General features: G+C 42.3%; 1 protein-coding gene and 1 long non-coding RNA gene across 3 annotated transcripts in view; one reads left to right on the top strand and one right to left on the bottom strand.

Annotated features, from left to right (window-relative positions):
- The window catches only part of LOC119402044 (uncharacterized), a 32,449-nt gene extending 8,748 nt beyond the window's left edge, over positions 1–23,701 (bottom strand). Inside the window, exons 1-2 of the long non-coding RNA XR_007416824.1 lie at positions 23,616–23,701; positions 15,735–15,918 (exon numbers count right to left, since the gene is read on the bottom strand). This is a non-coding gene — a long non-coding RNA (uncharacterized LOC119402044). The remainder of the gene's footprint in view (positions 1–15,734; positions 15,919–23,615) is intronic.
- LOC119402036 (ATP-binding cassette sub-family A member 2) overlaps positions 1–27,531 on the top strand; it is a 184,378-nt gene that overhangs the window by 71,368 nt on the left and 85,479 nt on the right. For both annotated transcript variants that reach the window (XM_049417659.1, XM_037669109.2), the window contains 6 exons: positions 3,699–3,808; positions 4,241–4,372; positions 5,313–5,393; positions 17,076–17,272; positions 22,044–22,235; positions 24,573–24,827. In XM_049417659.1, coding sequence (XP_049273616.1) covers positions 3,699–3,808; positions 4,241–4,372; positions 5,313–5,393; positions 17,076–17,272; positions 22,044–22,235; positions 24,573–24,827 — 967 coding nt within the window. The remainder of the gene's footprint in view (positions 1–3,698; positions 3,809–4,240; positions 4,373–5,312; positions 5,394–17,075; positions 17,273–22,043; positions 22,236–24,572; positions 24,828–27,531) is intronic.

The raw sequence follows: 27,531 nt of genomic DNA, 5'->3' as shown, positions 1-27,531 counted from the left end.
CCTAAAACCGGAAAACAAGTATAAGTAAAATAGAGAGGTGGTTGTTTATCAAACATTCACATTGAATGAGTACAGAAACACGATACAGACGGCGCCCTTAACAGCTATGATCACGAAGTATCGTCAACTAACCTGTTGAGACCAGGCCCGTAGCCAAAAATTTTTTCGGGGGGGGGGGGGGCACTTGCTGAAAACCTTGACTATTTGAGAAAAACACCTATTTTCGTTATTTATTTTTGGTATAACCACCTACTTCACCAAAATTTCGGGGGGGGGGGGGGGGAGTGGCCCGGGCCACTCCCCCCCGCAACCAAGCCCTTAGCCGCCCAGCCCCCCCGGCGAAGGGCTTGGTTGAGACAATGTGAAATTTAGTGCCTATGGAAAATTGCCTGAAATGGCTCGTTGGGACGCTCATGAGTAAAACGGAGCATTCATTAAAACAACGTTTCTGGAATCCCCTTCCTAACATCTTTAAGATGGCTCTTCCATTTTTATAATGCAAACTCACTTTCGTTATTTTCTTAAGCGGTAAGTAGAATATTTTGTGCTGTATACTAAAGGCACGCCCGCATAATAATATATTTGTTTTTAAAATCGCCTTGGCAACGTGTAAATGTGTAAACAGTAGTAGAAATAAAGCAGACAGTTAGAAGAATAAAGCAGCAATCTTTTTCTGGGAGCGCGTTACGAAAGACATACTGCAGTGACCAGACCGGAAAAACAGTGCAGAGGCCTAGGTAATGTATGTGACGCAAAATTACAGCTAAGAAAGCACTTGTGCCTTGTGCTAATAATCAAATTATGATTTCATAAATTCTTTGAATAAATGCAGATGGAAGTGGAAAATACCGTACGCCAAGATATTTTCTGTTAGGTGAACGCTTGCTCTATTAGATCTAGCATCAGTACCTGTGGTGCTAAAGTTGTTAGAATCTTATTTGCATATAAGTTAATTCATTGCATGCAAGTCAAACTTATATCCTCGAGATCTTTTAAATCGCTAATATGTAAAATCCACGCGACGCAAAGCAACCCCATTCTTGCACGCATCACATTTCGTTATGGATCAAGACGCAAAAGAATCTGCAATAACGACACTGTAACAACATCAGAATTTGCGCGATAGACGCCGCACGCAGTGGAGTACGCGGCGCAGGACAGTGGCTATGAGCAAGTGTAGCGGCATTGGAGCAACTAAAAAGAAAAGAAATTGAGAAAACAAAAGGTACGTGGGCTGGGCGTAGACGTCCGCGTGCTTGTCTTCCTGATCTACCCTCACTGGACGACTCTGGCGTAAAAATAACGTCACTGCCCTTAGACTTATTCAGATCGCTTAGTGGCACCAGTACCAGCTTGAGAAGCGGAGTTTGGCCAGCGATTATTGTTTCGCACGGCTGTGTCGCGATAGAAGTATCTTGTATCTTAACATACACGATACATTATCGAATGTATTGGAAATACAGATACAGATACTCGTCTTTCGAGACGTATCGCGATACAGATACAAGATACCCAAAGTGTATCTAAGATAGTATCTAAGATACATGTATCTTCGATACTGCCCAGCACTGGCGGCACGTTAGGTTGACCTCCTTTGACAGTAGCTATGGGCTCTTTGTGTTATATGGATGTGCTGGGTATGTCTGGTGATCGAGAGGTCGAGTGCCATGCGAGAACAACTGAGCAGCGCTGCAAGCAGCAGCAGGTCGAGCACGAATTGACGGACCCCAAAGTCTTTGCCATGTTGCACCACACAATCATCGTCTACCACAGGCAGGGTACGATGATTTAAGACATCGCAAAGATGCTCAGATTGCAGCGTGTTCCAAGTCCATCATGTCATCAAACGGTTTCCGGAGACAAGCAGTATCAACGACCGGCAGTGAAGCGGGAATCCATCGAACTGCTAAAATGTGCTCTGGAATGGCGTGGGACAAAATCTGTCCAGAATACATCACGTCTATTTTGAAAAATTTCCAGAAGAGTCTTCAAGCCTGTATCAAGGCCCAAGGCAGAGATTTTGAAGCTAAAATCTGAGTTCTTTTACAGAATTGAATAGCCTTTCGAATAAACTAAAGCTTGCCTCATTTTGTTCATTTGTTGAAGAACTATGGCTGTTTTTTGGCATAACAGAATTTTGCAGCCACCTTGTACACACGATCAAAGCATTTATAAAACATTCTACAAGCAGTGCATGAAAAAGGAATAGCGCCCATACAATTGCGCATAATCCATGTTCACGAAGTGAAATATCACTGCAATTTTTTAGAAGGAAGGCGCTGCATGAAATACTAAATGATAGAGCAGCACGAAAAAAAAAAATTAATTTCATTATAAGAAAACTGTGTCAATAAAATTCTTGTCGCAGCAGCAGTGCAGCATGTGTAAAGCCAAAAAGGTCCAATGCGCAGGGTCCAATGTGCAGTGGTAATCAGTGTAAGCAAAACTCTCGCACGTTTTACCACAGTGGCTTTCCATCACAACCTCGTGTATTGTCTAGAGTGACACAACACTGCCCTGTACTCGGTCCGATGAATATGCAAAGTCGAAGTCTGTCACACGTCCGCCACAAAAACAAAAGAGCTTCAGTTTACAATCACATGAAAGCGAGGTGATAAACTGTGTTGTGGCACCCTTGTTCACAGTGACGACATTTTCTGTTTGCCTTGCCTGAAATCTGGCCCGCATGGTGTCATGCTTATATAAGTCTGTAGAATTGAGCGGGATTCTGTATGGCATACCAAATTTCAGTTGCCGCTATACATAATTTCAACAGAAATCTTGTCAGTTTTATCGCGGGACACCCACATAAATTTATAGAGCTGGTAGCGGTGTAGTGGGTAACTGTGAACAGCTAAAAAAGAATCAGTCAGCTACATTAAAACATGCTGCAGCAGTGTACTCACTAAACAAAATTTTACTTGCAGTTAAAGCACTTGTTAATTCCTATTGCTCTCACTGAAAATTTATCCTTCGAATAAAGAATAGATTATTTTAACTTTGGGACCATGTAGAGCGAGCTCAGTGATAACCCTAAACAAATGGTGACATCCTTTTTCTCACTTGTAGAGATTTCTTGCAAGATACTGCTAGCTTTGTCAGTGATGTCTGTTTCCTGAATAATTGAGATCGCTTGCAAGATAAGTGAGATGTCATTGTAATTGGCCTCTATGGCGACGCCACCACCAAATTGGGTGTTGACGCAAGGCACACGCAGCACGAAATATGGAATTGCATTGTTGCATAGAATGCATGACACAATACGCTAGTGTACTCGCATGTTTCGCATGCTCTTCTCTCCTGCTCCAGCGGTGCGGAGTAGAGCATTCACGTGTACCCTTGCCCTCCAGCCACTGCTGCAAAAGGTGCTATTCCTCTTTCGCAGCCACTCTCCGTAACGCAGTGCATGATTTTGAAGATGTGTTTGCAAAAACAGCATGCAACAAACAATTTGACTATGGGCATCGGAAGTAGTTCCAATTTATTGCCTCAGTTTTCCTTCGTGGCAGCAGTGAAACTTCATTATATTGAAATAGCAGATCAACATGCTTTGTTATACTGAGGTTGAAATTAAAAATACGTGGTGCTCTGTACACATGGGATTATTAAAGGTGCAATAATGTTATATTGAGAATGTCATAATATTGAAGTTGGTTATATAGAGGTTTAACTGTACTTAATCATTGTCACTTTTCCAGATTTACAAAGATGGCAAGAAACTTGCTGTAAACAAGCTCAGCCTAAATTTGTATGAGGGACAGATAACTTCCTTCCTTGGACACAATGGGGCTGGAAAAACTACTACAATGTAGGTGCTCCTGTGATATGAATTTAGCTGACAAATAGAAGAGTTACACTTGTCATTTTTGTTATGACTGTTTTAAGTGTCAATAGAGTGGTTTTCCTTGTAAATTATGCATATACACGATAAATGTTTGGTAACAGCTCCTTTGCATAATTTTTTGACAGTTAGCTTCTAGGTTACGTTTTTTCTCAAGGAAAAATTATTGCTGTTAAGAATGATTTTATTCAGCAAATGCAACTTTATACGTTTTTTAATATTATCTATGAGAATTATGTTCATTAATAAAAGTAATATAGTGTCGTCATTTATGTGTTTCTTTAGACTGTAATCTTCCAAACTCTCAAAAAAGACAAATTTATACCTGCATTTTATGAGTTTGTTTATTTTTGCCATTGAAAAAAATGCTTATAGGTTGCTACATTTTCTTCTGGTTAGGTCAATTCTTACAGGGCTTTTCCCACCAACATCTGGATATGCTACAATATATGGACATGACATTCGCACTGAAATGGATGTGATTCGACAAAGTATGGGCATGTGCCCACAGCACAATGTGTTGTTTGATGAGTAAGTGGACCTGGCACTGGCATTCAGTTATATTTTGGTGGTATTTGGCATTGGGTGATAAATCATACCTTAGTGGTATGTTGTAGCGAATGTGCAAAATTCCAAAATTCAGCTTGTTTGCCAAGTATATATAAGACTAACATCTTGCATTATGGTTCAAATAGCTTGTAGGAAAGACTTGATAGTACAGACAGAAACAAGCAACTAAAAGTAAACACAGGATGGGTGCCGCATTGTCATCTAGGTTGTCAGCCAGAGCTTATTTGCACATACATATACATGCAGTACATAGAGTACATAGACGTACATAGTACATAGAAATAGTAAATCGGTTGTCAGAAAGCAGTACAGTCAAACCCGACTATATCGAACTCAGGTTAATCGAATTATTCTTTATATCGAACTATTTTCGAACACGACGATGCTTTTACATCAATGCATAGGAAAAGTTACAGCTACATCGACCAAAAATAGCCGGAACACTTGATATATAGAACATTTAGCAGTGCGATACGTCCCAAGAAGTTGGCTTTCCCTTGCAAGAAGTTGACTTTTCCTCACGAAAAAGGACTTTCCCACATGCATTTGTTACATCACACAAATAATTTCAATTGAGCATTGCAAAATAATTATAAAATTTTGTGTTACATGAATGCTTAAAAAGTTTGTTTCTTAAAAGTGTGAATGAGGCCGCTTATTCCTTCCAAGTAATGATCTTTGATTGTAAATACTAAAAAAATATTTGATAAAAAAGAAACGAGCCAGTTGAGTACATAGAAATAGATTATGTTCAATAATGTGGTATGCATTCCTCAGAATTTGCAAGCAGATTTCCTGACATGATTTTGCTGCCAGCTTTGTTCATATAAAAGAGGGACAGTTATGAATGTAAATAACAATAGTTTCTTTAATAAATTTAATTTTCTTTTGCTTTTGCCAGGTTGACTGTGGAAGAACACTTGTGGTTTTATGCCCGTTTAAAGCATACTCCAGACATCAACATCAAAGATGAGACAGAAAAGCAAGTACAAATTTGGTCAACTAGATTTGTATTTTGTGTTGCTAAGTGAAGTAGCAGAAGGGTTCTTAAATGAGTGCACATGTTGAGATGGGGATGATACATATGTGCCACTAAGTAGTTAAGGGCAGAACTTTTGCCCTCGTGGGTTTTATCTTCAAAGTAGAATTTGGTAATTTGACTCAATAATTATTTAACTAATAATTAAAATTGAGTTTCTACACTGAGTGCACTGAACTAAATGCTGCACCATAGTGCAGACACTGTAGTTGAAGGTGAAATGTTGAAGTTATACACCTGTTGCAGCAGCGGCACTTTGAACTGCCATTGAACCAAATGGCACTTGAACTCAATCATAGTTGGAAGTGTTACACGGCAGGTCAAACTTCTATTGACATCCCAACGGCAATTTGCTTAAACTGAGGCTGGGGAACTCAGTCCAGGCACGCAACTAATGAGATGGTGCTGTCCGTTTGTACGGCTAGTGCACCTTTGTCTCATATAAGAAATTCAGCATCAAAAATGCAGTTTGAGTGCTGACAACAAATGGCCTAGATACTGATATGAATTTGGGAAGACCATTGAGTGGAGCCATGCACATGACAAAAAGCAGCGTGGACACTTCCTAATGCACGCTTGTAACAAAGATGACTAGCGTATAGGCTTCTCATTATTTTTGCTGTCGAACTTGCTGTTAGAATAAAGATAAATGAATGCTGTAGTAAAACTGCATGAAAACAACTTTTTTCATACAATACTTAAATATTAGTAGTTATTGTCAGTACAATACCATTGGAAGCTTTAAGTTGCTTACAAGTTGATCTCACGGGACCAGAGAATTTAACTGAACTGAGTGCACCAAGTGCTGTGTAACTCCAAGCACACTGCTGTTAATTTAAACTGCAGCTTCACTGTTAACTCAACGGCAGTAGAAAGTGCCTTTGTAACAGAGGTATACATAATCTAAAAAGAGCTAGAATGTCATGATGCACTAAATCCACGCAATAGTCATGGCAAGAAACACACACTATACATGCAGAGGTATACACTGATGGATAGTGGACAGCACCAGGAGCAATGCCACACTGCGGTTGACAGAAGCTCCTCCTGATATTGTGGGGCACAGTGTTCTGGAACATTCTGCACAAACCATTCTACAAATCTACAGATTCATATTTCAGTAATTTGAGCAGGGCATATATGCCGACAGTATCAAGGTGCCTTGATGTAGTGAGCACACGTGCAGTGCGGCAGTAGAATGCCCCTGCTGAAATCACACACGAAAGGATGCCATTCAAAGATCCTGGCTACAAATATGCCAACATTGTAGTAAAATTTCCAAAAATTGTGAGACTGAAAATTCATGGCAGGTATACTTTAAACTGTAACCAAACGTCATTGTCACTGTTTTGACTGTCCCAACCATGGTGTAAGATACGTACTCTTTAGGTAGAGACCACGGAGTAAAATCAGACAGGAGTGCCGACTCCGCTCGTCTGGAAGGAACACATTCTGCAACGCTGGATCTTGCTTCACAGCATGTTGGCCAGGTGGCGCTATGAATGAACAAAAGCTACAGAGGAGAGGCGCCAGTCCTCGAGCATCTGATTGCCCACTCGTTTTGTCATCTGCTCCGCGCACACTGCTCCCTGCTGCCATCGCCGCCAGCCTCTGCCAGTCAGCGCATGTGCTCATGAGGGCAGGTTGTTGAATGATTTCCATGTGCCTTGACAGATGGCGCTACTCATTGTGAGTAGTTAGAGTTACTGTATGTGCTACCTTTAGGTAGCAGAGTTGTGCGTAGGTCCGGCTAGCAACCACAGCTGTGCGGTGAAGTCGCACTCCATTTTTGCAGGCGACATGCCTACCGTGTTGCCGATTAACCTGTCTGGCGTGTCGAAGGCCGGCGATAAACATTGACTGTCGATGACGTGTTAATTCAGTTCGCTGCAGCGGCGGTGTCGAGAAATACAAAACAATGGGCCCGAGCGTCAGCTTCTCCGCAATGCATGGTTGCTAGTGGCGTTTGGAAGACAGATGCGCAAATCTGCTACCTTTAGGTAGCATATACCGTAACTCTATGAGTAGTTAGGGAGCCTCGATGCCAGCGCCGCTGCTTCCAGGGTGAAGACACCTTTTGACCCACTCTGCGGCGCCGTTTCTTCACGGGGAGACATATTGGTTCTAAAGTGTCTGACGGAGTGCAGTGGCTAGCGCGGGGACAGCGCTGCAAACTCGTTGGTTTTTAAGTTATTAGATCAGTTCTTTGACCGCTATGACAGGCTGCTGTGTGCCACTGTGTACTGGTAAACATGCGAAAAGCCAACGGATGTTTTGCTTCCCTCGTAACAGCAAGTGAAGAAAAAAAAAGGGAGGCACAAGTAAAACGTGACCGCTGGCATCCGACAGACAGTACCAAGATATGCGAGACGAGTTATTGATTTGTCCATCTTTAAAAGGCGAGAAAAAAACCACAACAGACAGGTAGGAAGGAGACAGGACGACGCGCTTCCTACCTGTCTGTTGTGGTTTTTTTATCGCCTTTTAAAGATGAACTTCAACCAACTCGCGCAACTGTCCCTGCTAACTCAGTATATTGATTTGTCGTAGCATATGACCGTGCATTTTTTATTGCTGGCTGTAAACATCCTGTTAAACAAATTCATGCACGATTAAATACTTGTCTCGCTATTGCTGTATATGATAATCATTGTGTCAAGCTTCTATTACAGGGGTACTGTTCATTATATACTGTCCGGAGTGAACAGAAACTAAGCCCAGATTGCCTGTGTCTACTTAAGCCAATTTAAGCTTAGATAAGCATAGCCAAGAGAAGTTAATCATAGCCCAGGCTAGTAGAGTTTAGTCAAGCCAGTCAATACTAATCGATACCAATCAATACTGATTGATACTAATCCATACCAATTAAGCCACCGGATTATGCCAACTTAAGCTCAGAAAAAGCCTAGTTAATCCAGTATATCCCAGCCTAATTATGATTTGACAAGCCAATCAACACTAGCTGATACCAATCAATACTGATGGATGCCAGTTAAGCCGGATTAGTGTGGACTATATTGGATTACGCTAATCCGGACCAAGATGAGATGGCCTAGCCGTAAGGTAGATTAGATCCGACTGGATTAATTTAATTTGGTTTAAGGCGGAGGATTAAGTTGATCCTGATTTAGTCAATTTTGAGTAAGTTGAGAATGCCTAGCTAGTTGGATGACATGAGGATATCCACATTAAGCCCATCCAAATTAGCCTGGATTAAGCTAATCTTGAACAAGGTAATTTTGAGTAAGTTGAGATTGCATAGCCGGTTGGATGACTGAGTATGGCCAGATGAAGCCGCTCTGAATTAAACCAGATTAAGCTAATCCGGATTGACCTGACCAAGTCATCACTGACAAACTCGTGTGAAGTCAGACGCTTACCCGTTCCCCCCAAAATGACTCGAAGCTCGGACATGCCATTGTGAAGCTAACCTTGAGCTAACCAATTTTGGTATACTTCAAGTTAAAGAACGGCTGGTAGAGCACCATGACCAGGTCATGTATGTCATAACATACATGACCTGGTCATATGCTCTTGTCATGCCATGCGAATTTTGATATACATCAAGTTAATCAAACGGCCGTGAGAGCATGAAGACCTAGGCGGCCAGTTAGATAGACTGAGAGATACACTCAAAATGCCTTTGCTTCGCCATGAAACGTTCTGCATTTAATAATAATCACCTAACCTATTGGCTACTAACAATATATATACAAGCCCTACCATCAGAAGGGATAAACTGAGCCAAATTTCCGCTCATTTTATTGAGAGCGCTCCATCGCTGCATGCCAGGCAGTGCCAGTCAGTATGAATGTTTGAACCAAGCTGGCACCCGCTAAAGCAGTGTCTCCACCCTGTAGCGGAGGAGGTGGACACATCGAGGCACCCTATGAGTAGTTGGCTGGGAACACAAGGGAAGGCGAAAGCTTCTGTGAAAGCATGAAGAGGAGCGGAGGGAGAGAGCAAAGGAATGAGCCAGGTGCCCGTGTCTGCGTTGCATGGTTTGTCCCGAGCGAATTCGTTGCGCAGCGGCGGAGTCGGCACTTCTGTCTTATCTTACTCAGTGGTAGGGACACTTCACGGCTTGTTTGCGAGCCGTGATCGACCAGATAAAGTACCAACGGCATGTTCCCATTTGTCCACTACAGCAGCTACTATCTGTTGGCACGACAGCATAACTTCAAAGCAGGAAAGGTTTTATCTCTTGATGTAGCAACTAGTGCTTCATGGCAAACCTGAAATGACTGAGGCAAGTCACAAAATTAGGTCACTGCCAGAGAGAAAAACAGGCACCCATGTTTTACATGTGCCCAACAACTGGTCAGGTTTGCTGAGTAAGATATGCACCTGTTTGTCAGTGCATTGAGATTTCTCGCAAAGGGCTGGTTGCTATAGCAGCTGGAGACGAAACTCTTTTCGTACTGAAGTAGCGCCACCCTGCTGATACATAGTCGCTGCAATCAGTGGACTGATGAGCACACGCTGTTGGTACCCTGTCTAGTGGATTGTGCCTCATCGTTGTCCTCAAGAGTGTATGTCTTACACCATGGTTCCGACTAAACATCACCAAGAGTTGAAAATAACATGGGATATTACACAAACCCATTGCATATTTATGAGCATTGCTCATGCTACTCATGAGTATCTTTTATTTTGAGCAACTACTTATTTTATTAAGTTAGTTAGCATTTAAAAATCTTGCCTAAGGCATATAAGACCTGTGAAGCTGGTGATGGTGGTGTTCCAAAAAATCCTCCTCACCCACAGCTGGCGCACACCAAAGAAATAATAAATAAAAGTAAATAAATTTTCTTTCTGGGGCTGAGGTTTGAACCTGTGTCGGACCTATCTGAAAGCGAGTGCAATAAGGTCGAAGTCTGGGTCAGTTGGTACATGACGCTGAGGCAAAAACCAGTCAAAAAGACGCCGGACAAGGGGAAGAAGTGACACACACAAGGTCCTTGTGTGTGTCACTTCTTCCCCTTGTGCGGCGTCTTTTTGACTGGCTTTTGCCTCAGAGTGAAAGCGAGTGCTTTGAACACTAAGTCACGCGCCCATGTTTGCCCAATGTGAACTGAACTGAAGCATATGAATGCGTTCTACTGACATTACAAAAAACAACTGGGAAGCAGTACACTTGCTCTGGGCGCTTCATTGAAATATTACGTGTTCATGGACTAAAAGTGATCTGCTGGACAATGCGTAAGGTCGATATCAGGAATTGCACATTTCAGGAAAATTCCAACTTCGAGAAAATTGAATTCCTAACCCGCATTTCCATGATTGCGTGATGGTCCTTTTGTTGAGCCATTCTAGAGGCTGACGAACGCTGGAAAGAACATGAAAGATGCCATGCTCACTCAGCCCAAAAATGGCGTTCCGAAGACAGCTGCTACCTATAATAAAATTATGTTATGAGGGAGCATTGTGCAACATGAAAGAAAGAAAGAAGGAAACAAAAGCAATAGGTCGCCCACGTCAAGCTTTGCTTGCCCCCTTTCCCCGATAGGGAAGGGCTTGTGCCATTTTTTTTATGAAAGAAATTCTGGCAGGTTCCACACATGCTGGGAGTCGATGTGATGCGAAGCAGTAGGCGAGTAGCGGCTTATACCACATTTTTTTATTGCTTTGAGCCAAGCATTGCGAGTTGGACCGACTTCCTTGTGGTCTTTGAGTAGTTATGGGTATGTCATGCGCAGGCCCATAGCCAGGAATTTTATGCAGGGGGGGGGAGGGGGAGGAGAAGGGGGAGGGGAGGAGGAAAACGGGAGTGGACCCCTAGGGCTCTCCCACTCCCACCACTGGCTACGGGCTTGATAGTGGGCTTACCAGGCACGTCGACTACACTGGCGCCCAAAGGGTATCCTATGGTCTGATGTAATGTCGGTACTCACGTTAGAGCACAGGTGTCAGTTTTATCGAAAAGACCTGCACACTACGGTGTGATGATTTGCAACAATTTTTGCCATATTCCTCAGAGTTGAGCAATAACTGACCATAGCTTGGTGAGTGATAGAAGTTCATATGTAATGTTTATTACATTGTTATCAAAGCTGATAGTGAACACTGGAGCCACAATTGACATTGCCGTAATATGACACCTTTACAGGGTCTTTTTCTTAAGCAGGTTCAAGCACAGGTGTGTCTCTGTGGTAGAATACTTGACTGCCACGCAGGATGCCTGGGTTCGATTCCGGCTGCAACCGTGATTTTCATTCTTTCCTTGACAATGCTGCCAACGCCGGCACCCGTTTTTCTGCAACACAAGCTCTTTATGGCATTGCGTTAAGATTTCAAAAGTATTTTATCATCATTCCTAAGCCGATATACCGCAAAACTTCGTTAATTAAAAGTCACTGGGACTGTGAAAAATATTCAAATTAAGCGGGTTTTCGAATTAACGAAACAACAAAAAGCGGGATGGAAGAAACTTAACTGAAAGTAAGTAGAGGTGGTCGTTTGCATTGCTCACTAGTTTACAGCTCCAAGAGTTACGTTTTCCAGCAATACCCGGTCCCAATTTCACCGCAAACCCGGGGAAGCGGTGGGCCTTGCTGCTGCTAGTGCAAGGAAAAATAGAAAAGAAAAAAACTGCCTCATGGTCAGCTAAAATGCTGCAGAAAAGAAGACATGCTTCACTGCAACACAGTGGTGACACGTGGGCAGCAGGTCACCTGCTCCTGGCAGCGTCAACGCGTCCTGATGCGACCATTCGCCCATTCTTTCTGGTAAAATAAAGAATTTAATATTGTCCATTGTGACGGAATTCGCGATGTGTTCTGGCTGGAAAACATGATCGTTGAAGTTTTCGAACTGAATTTTCGAAGTAGGCATTGCAGGCAAGAATTCCGCCACCAGTGCACGTGCGCAAATTGCTGGAGCAACCGCCAGTCGGAGGTTCGCATACATCGCATGTTCAGGGATGCAACAGCTGCGCCAATTGCGCCATTTTGATACAATTTCGTTTTTCTGCGCCAAGCTGCGCCAAAACCGCGATATTTCTCGAAATTGCGCCACGCTGCGCCAAAACACCCCCGGTAACCGCAAAATTTTTCTGTTGCGCTAGTTTTAGCCTCGTTTTAATGCAAAACGAAGCCCGTATTGGCGCCCTAATGTTGGGAGAAGCACCAGAGGCACCTTCATCCAATCCAATTCCACCCAGTGGCGCTTGACTCAAGACGTTGATCTGTTCCGGTGGACCGATGGGCCTAAATGAAGTTTCTACTGCTGGTTCAAACGCTGCTTTACAGGGTCATTCAGCATGAGCAAGGGTGAGCGCCCATTTAATGTGGAAGCACCGCATAAAGAAAGTTAACTGACAAACGAGCCGTTTGACACGTGCTGCAAATCTTAGTGGGGCTGTGGTTATTGTTTGGTGGAGTCCGGTTCAACGCTGCCTTTGTTCAAATAGCAGTAATCACGTGCACGAATTCGCGGGTTGTATACAGTAAAGTATTTTTAAATCTACTGACGAGTAAAGTGTTGTTTAGAGAAGTACTACACGCGAAAACCCTGACCGCCTCAGCCGAAAGAGTTCATCAAGGTACTTGCTCCCCCCCACTCGTGGTGAGGCCGACACCACAATGTGCCGAAAAAGGCCTTCCGTTTTTGGGGAAATGTGGACATTGGTCGACTAATCATTTTGACGTCGACGCGAGTGCGGTCACCGCTTTCCTGGCGCGAATGTTTGCTGGCACATACTAACGAGCACGTCAGTACGAGTTATCGCCAGCAACCTTATCGCGATCAGGATCTTTATATCTGCTCGGTAGCACGTGCGGCATAGCGCTATTGGTACTATACTGTTAATATATTGCACGCATAATATAGGCGACGAACCCAAGTATGCCGTTGGCTGCCGCCACCTGAGCGGAAACGCAGATTGCGTGTCGCTTGCAGAAACGAAAGCAGCTCACCATTGTTAACCCAACGAAATCTTTGCCGTATCCCTACATGCAGTCACAAGCGGAGCGGGTAGGAATACTCCTCGGGAAAAGCTGTCGTACGGTAGAGCACGCGACCGACCCGGGAGTGATGGCGTCCGCATTGTTGGAGACGCGCTGCACGAAACTAGCAAGGGTTCGGCTCTACGCGGCGACAGGTACGGCGTTCAGTGAAACGACGCCGACTTTCGCTGTACATAGCTCCCTCCTCCCCCCCCCCTCTCTCGCTCTCTCTCTCTCTCTCTATTTCTATATATATATATAATAAAGATAAGGGGGAGGACACACTTATGAAGATTGTACTTATTGGCTGGTTTGTCTTAGACGTTGCACAACATATAAACACCGGACTTGGACTTTTCTCTTGAACTATATATACATATGGCGGCTGTCTTTAAAATGGACTTTCTCCTCAAGACCTTCTTAGCAGGGCGGAATACAAAATTCCGCGCATCGGTGCTGAGTGAAGTGGATTGCAACAATGACGTGATCAGCCAGTGGCGTATAGGCCAGGTGTAAAGGACCTTGGTGCAAATTCACCAATGCACAAGGCCTTACTGGTTTCCGGAGAATTCACTGGAATTATTCAGCATGTTATGCACTGAAAACATAATTGTGGTGGTGACATCGAAATGTTCGCATATATTTTTTTGTTACTGTTCCAAAAGCAAGCTCTGTTTGTGAAGCTGCTCCAAATTTGGAATTTTGAGCTCCAAAACGGAGTTTTTTTTTTCTGTAACCTGCTCCAAATTTGGATTTTCCTGCTCCAAAAGAGAGATTTTCCTGCTCCGAAAATTGCTCCAAATCCGATTTTGGCTGTTGCATCCCTGCATATTCCGTCAGACCGTCTTTTATTATTTTTTGTCTTTTCCCAGAAAGAATGGGTGAATCATGACGTGCTGATGTTGCGAGAAGCATGTGACATGCTGCCCACGTGTCATCACTCTGTTGTAGTGTAGCATGCCTTCTTTTACGCAGGCGCACATTTCAGCTGACCACGAGCCCGCTTTTTCTTTTTTCGCGCTGGCAGCAGTGAGCCTGGGGTGCTTCAGCTGTCACTCATTAGTATCGCTACATTGCATCGCCTTGTGGCTCCTAAGGGCTGTTGTTTCCGCGGATTTCACGGGAAATCGGGATAGGGAATTGGCACATGGCTTTCAAGGTTTTCGAATGAACCGGGCTGGTGCTGGCCATTACTTCAAATTATCCACTCAAATTTACTTGCAAAATACAGGACCGCAGAAATCCTTTGAATTAAGTGAAATTTTGAAATAACGAAGTTCAAATGAATGAGGTTTTATTGTAAACTATGAATCGCCTGTGGCTTATACCCGCATTCCATGGGCCGTGGTATGTGGGTATGTGTCACACGAGACTTGAGGGAAAGGATTTTCATGACGTACCTTACAAGTATCTCAAGCTATTCATGTAATGACCTGCTAATTGTGTTTGTCATGCACTAATGCCCTCACATGCCAATTTTGGTATGTGTAAAGTTAAGGCAGGGCAGGGCAGGGCAGGGCAGGGCAGCATCTGTAAGCAAATCCATGTGGATTTCTCAGAAAGAAAGCTTCATAGTAGCTGAAAAATTCGTTGTGGCTTCGTGCTGTAAACGGGTGGCTGTCACTGTCCTTTTCTTAACCCTTTCGCCACCTTGCAAGATTCTGCAGAACCAGTTTACATTATACTGTGTCTGTGCTCTTCGTGTTGCCGATTAATCAGCTCAATTGGTAGAGCGACCGCCCCAGAAAGGCATTAATCCCGGGTTCGATCCCCAGACCAGGACGAATTTTTCAGCTACTATGAAGCTTTCTTTCTGAGAAATCCATATGGAAACCCGTTTGGATTTCCTTGTGGCTTCGTGCTACAAACAGGTGGCTGTCACTTTCCCTTTCTAATCAGCTGGATAAGTTTATTAAAAGTCAGCAAACTAAACTCAATAAAAAAATGCCAGGCCTGCTTGAAACACGCTGCACAGTCACAGCGAAAGCTCAAGGAGTGGCCTTCCTGGAGCCCATTGTAAACTCTCTTGGGCGACCACTACAAGTACAGTTGCAAGGTACCCACTGTGCCGTAAATAATTTTTCGAAGTAGGGAAGTACCCACTATGACATTATTCATCATTCTGCAGAGAAGTGAGGTACCCACTACACATCTGTAAGGCATTATATGCACTTTTTTGATGCTGTAACTCCAGGGTCTCAAACACGCGGCCCACACATGACTCTCTTCGTCCTATATTTTTTAGGGGTAAAACACCTTAGGGCTGAGGCTTGTCTGCCCATCCGCGTCCGGTCATCACAGCACACAAAACCGAAATTTAAACCAACATCGCTCGTACCAAGGAGAAGTCTTCTTCCTCTTGCTCTTCGAGCGCCTTGATGATGATAAGTGAGCACGTGCTTGCGCCAAGGAGAAGTCTTCTTCCACTTGTTGGCCGAGGCTTGTCCATCCATCCACGTCCGGCCGTCACGGTGCACGAAACCGAAACCGACAGCACTGTGTACAGTCGAAACCGAAAACATCTGTGACAAAAAGTTAACAGCACCGTGTGCAATCAAAACGGAAAACATCTGTGAAAAAAAGTTAACTAAAGGTGAACAAGCACAAAAATAAAATAACAGAACGCTGCAAAAACAAAACATCTAAAGGGTAACAAAAGGTGAACAAGCACAAAAATAAAATGACAAAACACCGGAAAAACACCAACATGTGACAGCACAATGCACGCAGCAGTGAAAAATACACGAGAGTCACGGGTGATTTACGGTAACACCGAATTATCCCCACGTGCTTCACCCACTCATCATCATTCACTTCGTGGAGATGCGGTAATTTTTTTTTCTTACTAAGTATCTTCATGAAGGTACACTTGAATGGCTGGTTTCAAGCATTTTTTTTTTTTTTTTTTCGGGAGGCACCCCATCTGGGCACCAAGTTTTGAAATATAACTGTGAAACAAAATCACTATGTTTTAGAATTGGCGTCCAGATCTTAGTCATTCTGGAGATCACTATCGATATGTTTGAATCGTGATGACAAATCCTCTTCAGAAATGACCCATACATCAGATATGGGAAAGGCCGCGTTTCAAGTGACAGTGTTAGCTGACATTTTGTACTAATTGCAATAATTATTTGCAATAAGAAGTGCTTGCAGCTATGATTGTATGAGTAGAGCATCAGGCTGGTATTCTGAAGTAAATTTAACTAAATTCTGCCACCAAATGCCCTTTCTTTTTTTAATTGTGTGGGAACATCTGCTCATTAAGAACTCGACCAGCTATTGTCTGACTGGCCGACCCAGGTGAAACTTCAGGACAGTGGGCAAAGAGAGCTTTGCTTCAATAATTATTTGTTCACAATGAAAAAAAAAAGGGAACCTTCTTTTCTAGCATGAAAAATGCCCATAAAACTAGATTTAGCACCATTCGCATAAAGGCCTCTATTCTTTTTTAATTCTTGAAGAGATTCAGTTTGGACAACTGCGGCTGTCCAAATTGGAGGTGTAGCAAGCTGATGCTAAGTGCGCTGCTCTGGACATGAAGGAAGTAATCAAGAGTTTCTTGTTCATCACCAGCATGCAATATATCTTGATGCATAATAGTGGCGCCCTCGTGGTTATGCTCTGCGTGCACCCTAGTTTCTGATTTCCGAGAGACATGCTAGTACTGCCTATGCAGGATTATCCAGGATCTTGGATTGCCCCTAAAGCGCTTCAGCAAAGTTGACTGCCTGTCAGGGGGCATGAAGCGTAAGCTATCAGTGGCTATTGCCTTTGTTGGGGGCTCACGTGTGGTAATCCTGGATGAGCCAACAGCAGGTGTGGACCCCTACTCTCGTCGTGCCATATGGGACCTCATTCTCAAGTATAAAAAAGGTGGGTGATATTTTCTTTTTACCTTATAAATATGCATTTGAATGGTGAAATATTCCAGCATACTAGTCCTCAGCTTTGTTTTCACAATCTGCATTTCTTGGCAAACCCAAAGTAGTCCTGTCTTCTCTGCCCTTTGAGTTGTGAACTTATATTACAGTCAGATGCTGCCTGAGGTGATAACCGAGAGTTTCTTAGCATTTGGACTCCTGTTGCTGCTCATCTATATGTCTGCTAGCCAAAAACCCAATGATCCACTAGAAACCACATACACTGAGTGGCGTGTTCCCATGGTTTATGTTTATCCCCATCTGAACTAGATCTAGAGATGCACTGGTTGCTGACTGTTCTTTGCACAAGTATGCAGTGAAACAACGAACAGTACCTGAATATGCTTGGTGCAAAAGATTTAATCATCAAGAGCTCAATTCCTGTAATGAAGAGTATGCCTTCTTTTCTGGGGTTCCTGGTTTGATACACCTGCTTTGTTGGTCTTACAAATAAAGTCCAGTTCAGTATTACCAGATTGAAGGACTCTGGTAATATACTATGTATTGGCTCGGCCTATTCTTGTTGGAGCGCTAACCCCGCAGACAGTCTCATAGCAAAGTGGGCCTAATCCGGAGACAGTATGATGTAATTCCGCCAAACTGAAGCGTCGAAGAACGCCGAGGTGCTTGACGTGTTTTGATTTCATCGCATATGTATGGTCCCTCCAGCTTGATAAGCACACCAGAACAATTCGCATAATGCTTTGCATTACATAGATGTCAGCTACAGTTGATTCTGCTAGATTTTTTACATTCTTGTTTCTCTGATGTCGTTTTTCAGGCTATAGTGTTTTTTGCAAAGCTTTGACATTTAATTATAACGACACAAAATATGATAAATTACATGCACAGTGATTCTCTGAAATTGTTTTGGGACGTGCAATGTTTGTAGCATATATGTTAACTTTGATATTGTAACAGAATGCTTATTTAAAGAACACTTGCCTGAATGCCACATATTAGTGCCATGTTAAATGTTGCACAAGATGTTTGTTTCTCATTTGTACTCTAGTACATGCCATTTTGTTGCTGAGCTGTATTAGATGAAAGATTTTACATATTTTTACGGTCACTTTATTTTCTTATGGGGCCTACAAAAGGGGTATTAGATAGGGAATGTGGGGAATACTGAAAAAAATAATGAATTAAATTAATGACACTGTTGATTTTCTTATACTGTACTGCTATAAGTGTGTATAGGCTACAGCCTCCTTCTTCATAAAATTACATGAAGCAAGGAATAACAAATTTTGCTCTGAAGCTCATAACTGCCTATTGCAATAAACTTTGGGAAGAGCTGCACAAACTTGTAGCAGCTGTACATCAAAGGTAGTGAACAGGTGTTATCACTTTTGGCTTATTTCTGGTTTACTGTTGTCTCATGCACCATATAGTGATGCACCAAGGGGTGAATAGCAGAAGGCTATGCAGGTCATCTTTATTGTATTCATTGCATTCATTTGATTTATTTAGGATATACTATGATCCAGAAGACGATGCAGCTTGGGTTACATAAATGCAAAGAACATGTTTTTGTTGTATTGTACAGCAGTATAAGTTATAAGTAACAAAGAAATTATTTGCAAATTGAACAAAAACTAGCACAGGGTATGACAACTGAGTGAATGATAACATGAACAGAAAAATTTATTTAACGAAGTAAAATGTAGCCTAGAAGACAGTCAGAAGTTAGAAATATGCAATGGAAACACTGATTAATGAAGTAAGAGCATGTTTGAATTCACTTGTAGAATCAACTGTGAAGATGTCAGCCAGCATTGATTTCCGCTCGGTGACAGTGTGAGGAAAATATGAGAACATAAACTCTTTGATGTTATGATGGGGGCCACTCCGATGGCAGCAATTCCACAAGTGGCTTCTTTAAAGGGGAACGCTGCAGTGGTAGCCGAATGGTTGAGCATCTGCCTTGTATTGGGATTATACGAAGTTTAAATCTCGGTGGCACAGAAATCTATTGGTTTTTGGTAGGGATGGGCGAATAGTGAATTCGAGGTTCGAAGTGAATTCGAAGCGAATAATGATTTGGTCGTATAATTTCGAATTGAATAGTTCGAATAGTACTTACCGCATATTATTAAGAAAAATGAGCATTGTTGTCATGACCTTGCACAGTATTTTTAAGGATTGGAACTAGGTATGAGTGAATGTCACTTTTTTGGTTTCAAATGAAGCAGCCTTAAATAGTATCAAGATTTGAATAGAAGTAGGGTGCAAGTTATAAGTGGTGCAATACGTTACAATTTAAAAATTACCATACTTAGTGCATATAAGCCCATATAACACGCTTTTAAACCTAAAAAAATATGTACATTTAACCTTGAAGTGCGGCTTCGCGGAAGTGCAGATTTCCCCTGGATGGGTTGTTTCACGGCACAGCAACTAGACGCTGCGGTGAAACCACCTTTACAGGGGGTTACGTGTGGTCAAATGTATACATATATTCGTTCATTTCGAATACTTCGAAATTTCAAATAATCTAAATTTGTATCGAAGCAAATTCGAATACTGTAATATTCGTTCGAATATTCAAAACGCCCGAATATTCGCCCATCCCTAGTTTTTGGTTTTTCAAATGGGTAAAGAAGTGCCTTGGCCTAATGCCTGACTGTTCATAGGCATATTTACCTAAGTGTGAGTGGCGGGCACAATGGGGCACTTGCATTTCCCCTCCCCTTTTGAAGGCAGTACATGTTGACTGCACCCTGGCAAATCCAACAACTGAAGCGAAGTTTTGTTCTAACATGGCATGGTAATATTAATGGATCTTTCTTACGTATGCCCTGAAGGTAGTTTTCTGTGCCCCACCATGTCATGCAGAAGGTTCCCTGCATTGCAAGCTGCCTGCATGACGCTTTCATGCTTTGCATGCCAGCATTGTGGAGGCGGCTAACACTGAGCAGACATCGTCAAAGCATGTTTGAGCATGCACTGCTTCATTGACATATTTACCTGGGAAAGAGGAGAGTGGGAGGAGAGGGGCCAAGTACGCTTCTTGCCCCATCCTTTTGAAAGCAGATACGGTCGGCTGCACATTCGAGTGCTGTAGAAAATGTGATGAAAACTGGTCTGGCCAAGTCAAATCTTTGTGGAAAAGAACACAGATGCTGACCAAAGTGAAGTAATAGTATTTAAAAACAAGCTGAAAATGCTGGAACAGTGTACTAGGTGTCCTCACAATCAAAGAAAATTTGATTCGGTGCCTTTATCTGAACATGTTTTTTTTTATCCAGGCTACTGCACAAATGCTGAAACTGAACGGCGGAAATAGTATCTTCATCTCTGCACTGTACTTTAGTTCATGTATATATAGTCCATGTTTGATTTGATATTCACTTCAGGCTTCATTTTTCTCATACATTAAAATTTTACTGTTTGTAAACCCCTACATTTCATGAGTATTCTCATCAACCTTCTATCGTAAACATGGACTTTATAAAATGTAATTTACGTAATTGGTTTAATTAGCGAATGTGCTACTTAAGCTTTCTTGCACATGATATCCATCTGCATAGATAATTTATCTTAGTGATGTCTATTGAGTAAATTTGAATGAATGTTAAAAGAGTGCTCAAAATATAAGTGCTGCCGCATGTTTGTTCAATTGCACGCAGTTGAAAGAAAATTGTTATATGGTGTAACATAAAAGAGTTTTTTTTTTTTTTGGCACTGTAAAAAGTGCTATGGTGTGCGAAGGTAAATCCACATGTCACACTGAAATGAGATCTAGTGAAACATCTTAGAAAAATGTTTGTGAAATGTACAGAGGGAATGGTTTACTGTGTTGTGCTTTCATGTAGCAAGCATGTCAAATAGAATGGGAATTCTTCAAACAGAAGATCAAGGGAGTATGATTAAAATGTTTTCAGAACAGTAACTAGATACCTTCGGATTCATTGTCGAGGTTGCGGATGTTGGCCACACTTTAAAAACCCGTGTTATCTAGCAAAGATTGTTGCTAGATAAAACGGGATATTATGGAACCTGTTGAGATTGTGAGCACGGGAAGCATGTGTGCAACAATGCTGTCTGTTTTCCTCACTGCAAAAGAAATTTATTTCTTTGTGCCCTAATCTGAAGTTATTTTTTTGTGCTTTAATTGTGCCTTTCCTGTGTGCGGTCGAGCGCAGTTGTTTGAACGTGTGACAAAGCCATTTTTATTGTTGGTGGACGATCTGTTTGTTTATTCTCTTTTAATCGTTTTTTCCCCCTTGTCATTACCTTCCTGTATTTATTCTGCGGTCACGGGATCGAATCCCGGCCGTGGCGACTGCATTTTCGATGGAGGCGAAAATGTTTGAGGCCCGTGTACTTAGATTTAGGTGCACGTTAAAGAACCCCAGGTGGTCGAAATTTCCGGAGCCCTCCACTACGGTGTCTCTCATAATCATATCGTGGTTTTGGGACGTTAAACCCCAGATATTATTATTAATTATTATTATATGTATTTATTCTGCTGACAAGGGAATAAATTGATAGTTGCTAGCGCGCTTCTGTGTATGTTACTTCCTTGTGTCCCATCAGTGCTGTGCAATCCCCCATCTGCCATGATGTACCAATATGCCCAGTCTTCAACTATATCTAGTACATGTCTTGGCCTTGTCTGTGTTTTGCTTGAATATTTATAGTGGCACAGCACCTATGACTTCTAGCTTTGGTATATAAAACTACTTTTGTATTTGCTTTTGTGCTTTTTCACTTGACAGAAAGGACCATTTTGCTGTCCACTCACCACATGGATGAGGCAGATGTATTGGGGGACCGTATTGCAGTCATTTCTCATGGACAGTTACGATGCTGTGGCACATCTCTGTTTCTTAAAAACAACCTTGGCAAAGGATACCATCTTACTTTGGTGAAGCAGCCTTCTCGGCATATTTCTGGGGACCCCGCTGCAGGTAAAGCAAACTGTTGAACCTTATATTGTCCTTAGTACATATGTGCGAAGGCCTGGCCCAACCCAAAGGCCCAGGTCTGACCTGGCCCACAGGGCAGGCTCGGGCCAACAGGCATTATTCATCGAGCTGGCCGAGCTGGTGTTGGAGCCCAACTTGGGCCTGAGATTCTATCTAGCATACCACTTCCACACGAAAGATTACTCAAAGGCCCATCTGCCATTGTTGCTCTGGTGCACTTTGAAGGTATTGGTCACAGCAGCAGTGAATGTGTTAAATGTCGAAACTGGAGCCCATGTAGCAAGAAACATTTAGGAGCGGAAGCTCTGCTATTTGCAGTGACCAGATAACACCATAAGCCTGTGGAGCAACCATTGTGTTGGCAGCTGAGAAGGAAACTGCCGCCGTTTCAGTTGCCAAGGCCACCATTCGCGTGTGTTGCTCCCTTTCGGCCAGGTGTCACAACATGGCTAGGCCATTCACATTTCCTATTTCTTTTGCCATTACTCATTGCAGGGTGCCACCACTACACGCGGCTTTGTTGGTGCATGCTATTTTTGTGGCGTTATCTGGTTGTTAATGTTGACAGGAGTTGCACATCCGAAATATTCTTGCTCTATACTGGAGCCACATCCGTTTAGGTGCAGTGAGCAGGAAGAGGAAGTCAGCTTGCAGTATCTGCCTCCACATGTGGCCTATTATAGTGCTGTTGGGTGACTTTTAGGTAGCTGTTTGCCACTTGCCTGGTACCTGTTAAAAGCTGTGCAGTGTGGTTTGGCAAGTTCCAAAATAGAAATGGAAGCCCCAGCTAGTGAAGCAAGTAGTATGTCGATATCATCGGTATCTGCTTGTCAATGTACCATGAGGCACCAGCAAGCGACGTGGTATAGCAGATATGCGACATGATATGCTGTGGGGTGAGGACTGCTGTTCACAACCAAATGTCAGGTGACATGCAAATATCAAGTGAGCAGCAAGCCTGCGCCCCACGCAGTGTCTGTATATCATATCACTTACCAGCACCTGTACAATACCATAGACATGCATGTTTTATAGCACGAAAATTTAGCAGCTGGCAGTACCTGTGTCTTGTATCGGTTATGGAAACAGGCATCTTTTAAGACTCGAGAACTGGGCTGGAAGAGGGCTACTATAAACTGGTGCAAAAATCCAATGCCAAAAGTGCCATGTGAGACAAGTTTGATGATGTGGCGGACAGTGCAATGCAGACACCTGTTGGCTACTTGTGATGCATAGCTTGAAAATCTTTTGTTGTATACACTTCATCAAGAAATGTTACGTCACAGCTGAGAGGCACCGAATGTAAAGTGGTGGAGTGCCTGAATGCCTGAGTGTGTATTTTATAAATTTGTTCACAAATACCGTGTGTTTTGACTACTGGCACGAGAAGTAGTTTTAATTGATTGCCTCATTCTTCCTTTGTAGTTGCAGTGAAAGTTCATTACATGCTGAAATATAAATACGCTTTGTTATGTTGAGGTTACAAATACATGGTTTTCTAATAACATAAAGTTACAAAAAGTTAAATACTTTGTTATATTGAGAATTTCATTACATTGAACTTTATTATAAAAAGGTTTAACTGTATTAAAACTTGCATGCTGTAAGGAGCTGAGAATACTGTTAGGGACATGCATCCTTGTATTTGTTTCTACAGTGTGTAGCAGCATGTTGTTTCACGTTTCTTTTTGTACACTCTCTTGAGTAGGTTTTTGCTTACAGTTGTACCCGTTACCTTCTTTATTTTTTTTTTTCAGGACTACCTTCTGGTAGGTTTATAAAAGTATTACACTAAAGTTCATAGTTGTTTGTTTAACATGACCATTCAGAGTTAATCAAAGCTTTTAAGCCATTTCACATTTTGGATGATCCCAGTTCATCTAGAGTAATTTTTAATTGCCTAAGTGCTTGTGCTATATGTAGAGTAGGAACCAAATGTAAGAGGATTTACTTTTAGCAGTTGTAGCTGTAGATCTAGAAGTGTGGAATTAGCATTGGCTCTGATTTCCATAAGCTCTGTATTGCACAAGGACACCACCTCACTCAATTTGTTTTATTTGTTGATAGCTTATTGTCTTGAAAAGGATTTGTTACCACTCTTCATGCACGAGGTATTTGCCATCCTCAATAGCTCATACTAAATGCTTCACATCCACTGCAGAATACTTTTTTCTCTTTGCCAAAATGAAATATACTGACATCAGTTTTTTGTAATGCTGTTCAGGTATGTCACCATTTCTTTTTTCTTTTTTTTATCTTGTTCTGGACATCATTTTCTTTCTCATGTGTAACTGAGAGTTATGTAAACTTGCATTTCAGAGTGCTGTGAGAAGGCTGTTACGCTGTTCATTCGCCAACATGTTGAAACAGCTGCGCTTGTGTCTGAAACGCAGCATGAGCTGCATTATATCTTGCCATTATTTGAATTGCGGAAGGGAAGCTTCGAAAAACTCTTCTCCGCATTGGAGACCAGCTTGGCTGACCTGGGCGTGTCCAGCTATGGCATCAAGAACACAACTCTTGAAGAAGTCTTTCTCAAAGTGGCTGAGGAGGCTAGCCGTTCTGACTCTGAAAGTGAGTTCACTTGATATCTCTGTGCTCTTCTTGTTCTTGGAATATTAGCACACCAGTGAGCCTTATTTTTTCCGCTAAGCTGGTTTCTATGTGCTTTATTCCTTTGTTGACCCATTATGTTCTTCCAGCCACACATTATAAAGTTATGAATGTGTATGTATTTAATAAAAGTTGATTAAAGTGAATGCCTTAAGTCCCTCATTAGACGCTGACCTTGAGAAACGCAGTGTGCGGTACAAAACCCACATGACCTTAATGAGTTTAATGAAAATTACTTAAAAATCAAGGTTTGAGCCAGAATCTAACCCTGGTTTTTGCATGGCAGTCAGGTATTCTACCACAGAGCCATGCCATTGCTTGAAACTGCTTTAGAAAAAGATCCGATACAGTCATGTCAGACAAGGAGTCACATTCACAGATGCAATATTGCATTGCAGAAATGTAGAATTGCACCAGGCATCACACCATGTGAAGTGTGTAATGAGTGGCTGGTTGAAAGCTGCCAACCCATTACAAAGGGCCCGGGTACAATTGATCATCATCATAATCGGCCTCAGTATACACAAAGTGTACAGCTACTCACAAGACCTCGCAAGATCAGATAATGATGATGATAACTAAGTAGCCACACTGGAAGTGCATAAGGGACCCTGTGAGTTTTATTTTAATAGTATTTCAGAAATACATCATGTGGTCACCTTCAAAATAATCACCATTAGACACCAGTATGTTGGTTCAACCTCTTCTCCTGTTCCTGGAGGCACCCTTAGAAATTCTCTAATGCCAGGTGATTCAAGAGCAATGTGTTTTACTTTTGAATCGTAACTATGAATGAAATGCCACCTCCAAAGCACAAGTTTGCATCTAATGAACAAAAATGTTTCACTTGGGGCAATCCGCCTTCAGGGTTTCTGGCACAATTATAGAAATGCATGCCAAAAACTCGTGCACTATCGATGCAGAATGTGGAAGGGAAGTTATCGTCGTGCAGTATCATGTGCCTCTCTTTTAACAAATTTAGTTGCATGCAGTGCACATAATCCTTCAGTCACTTCAGGACCGTCCCATAAAAAGCTGCATAGGCAGTTTAACTTTCAGGTGTAAACTTGTGCTGCACAAAGCCATGACAGTCTCAAAAGCATCAGCAACATTCCTTTGATTCATGCTTTGTTATTTAAAGCTTTTCTTGAGCTTGGCTCATCTTTCTTTCCACTTCTTGATGTGCTGCTTTAGCTCAATATCATATTTGCAAATCCAAGTTCTGCCACCACTGGTGGCCCTTTGCGTGAATATATTGCTGCTGTTTGAAGTTTTCCATTCAATGCAACATTCTTAGCTAAAACATGTTATCAGACTAGTTGGTTAGATTCCATGATAAAATGTGTAAGCAGGATTGAACAAGGACATAAAAAGAAACCGAGACACAGATACAGCATTACTTTCAGCTATAGATCTTATTTTTGCATGATCCTGTATGTATCAAGCAGTGAGCGGAAACACTAGAAACAAAAATGAACACTTAGTGGTGCATATCGATGAACCGTACAGGTGTCTAAGGCAAGACCAAAACGAGCACTGCAATAGTTACCATGATACTGTGAGGAATTGTATCTCTCTTTGGTATAGCGACACTGAAGGTTTGCATACACACCTTTCCTCAAGTTTTGCAATTTCTTAAGCCTCCACAATTTCTCTTGTCATCCTACTGTGGTCATTATACAAAATAAAAGTACAGTCAATGACCGAATTGGCAGACATGCCTGATGCAGTTAAAACTCCTTCTAACGAAACCCGATTCTATGAAGTTCTCGTTCTAACTGAGAAATTTTCATTCCTCGCAGCTGCCCATCGGGTCCAGTGTTGTCATCAACACAAATTAACAAAACTACCTTGGCTCCTAACCCAGTTTAATGAAGTTTTTCCTGAAATGAGTAAAAATGTGGCGATTTCTTTCTCATTTTCATGCAGACGGGTTTTTCTTCAAGCGTGCACTCTAACACTGTCAAATTGAAACGTGTAGCCACCCTAGTCACGACCGTAGTTTTATTTTGACAAGGCTGCAAGCCGCACACATGCACGAAACGACGGACTCAACAGTTGGTAGTGGCGGTGCTTTAGTTGGAGTGGCGGTGCTTTAGTGTCCCTGTAAATGCTCCCACGTACAGGAACACTATAGTGGTTGTTTTCGTCACTTCATGGTTTATGCAAAGGACGGCACTGATTGTCTGCTTGCAACTTTCTTAATATGCATATCACTACATTTGTTCTCCCCATCTTTGAATATTGGCAGCCTATCATAGCTAGATATGCGACTGTCTACCTGGTCTGCATCGCCTGGACATGAGAGGCTCCACGTCCAAGCCACTCTTGCAGACTTTTCACACATGCAGGCGTTGGTTAGCGGCAAATACAATGCCGTAATAGCCTTTGGGTGCCGCTACATTTCAATTTTAGATTTCTGAGGACCTAAAAATGCCTTTATCGATATTATGATCTTCCCGATTTAACAAAATAATTCGAGCGTAGTCATCACTTCGTTAAATTGAGTTTCGGACGTTGAAACTCTTCAGTGTCCAATTTTTTTGGGCATTCTGCTCCGATTGCAGGTCTGAAACCACATTAATGGAAGCCATCATTGCTGCCACGTTGATTATCTTGCAGGTTTGTACTGGTGCGCTCATGAGCCGATCAGCTTGCGGTCGTA

Source organism: Rhipicephalus sanguineus, chromosome 1, assembly GCF_013339695.2.
Source record: "Rhipicephalus sanguineus isolate Rsan-2018 chromosome 1, BIME_Rsan_1.4, whole genome shotgun sequence".
Lineage (NCBI taxonomy): Eukaryota > Metazoa > Arthropoda > Arachnida > Ixodida > Ixodidae > Rhipicephalus > Rhipicephalus sanguineus.
Note: the sequence above shows the minus strand (reverse complement) of the source record. Positions and strands in the feature narration are given on the sequence as shown.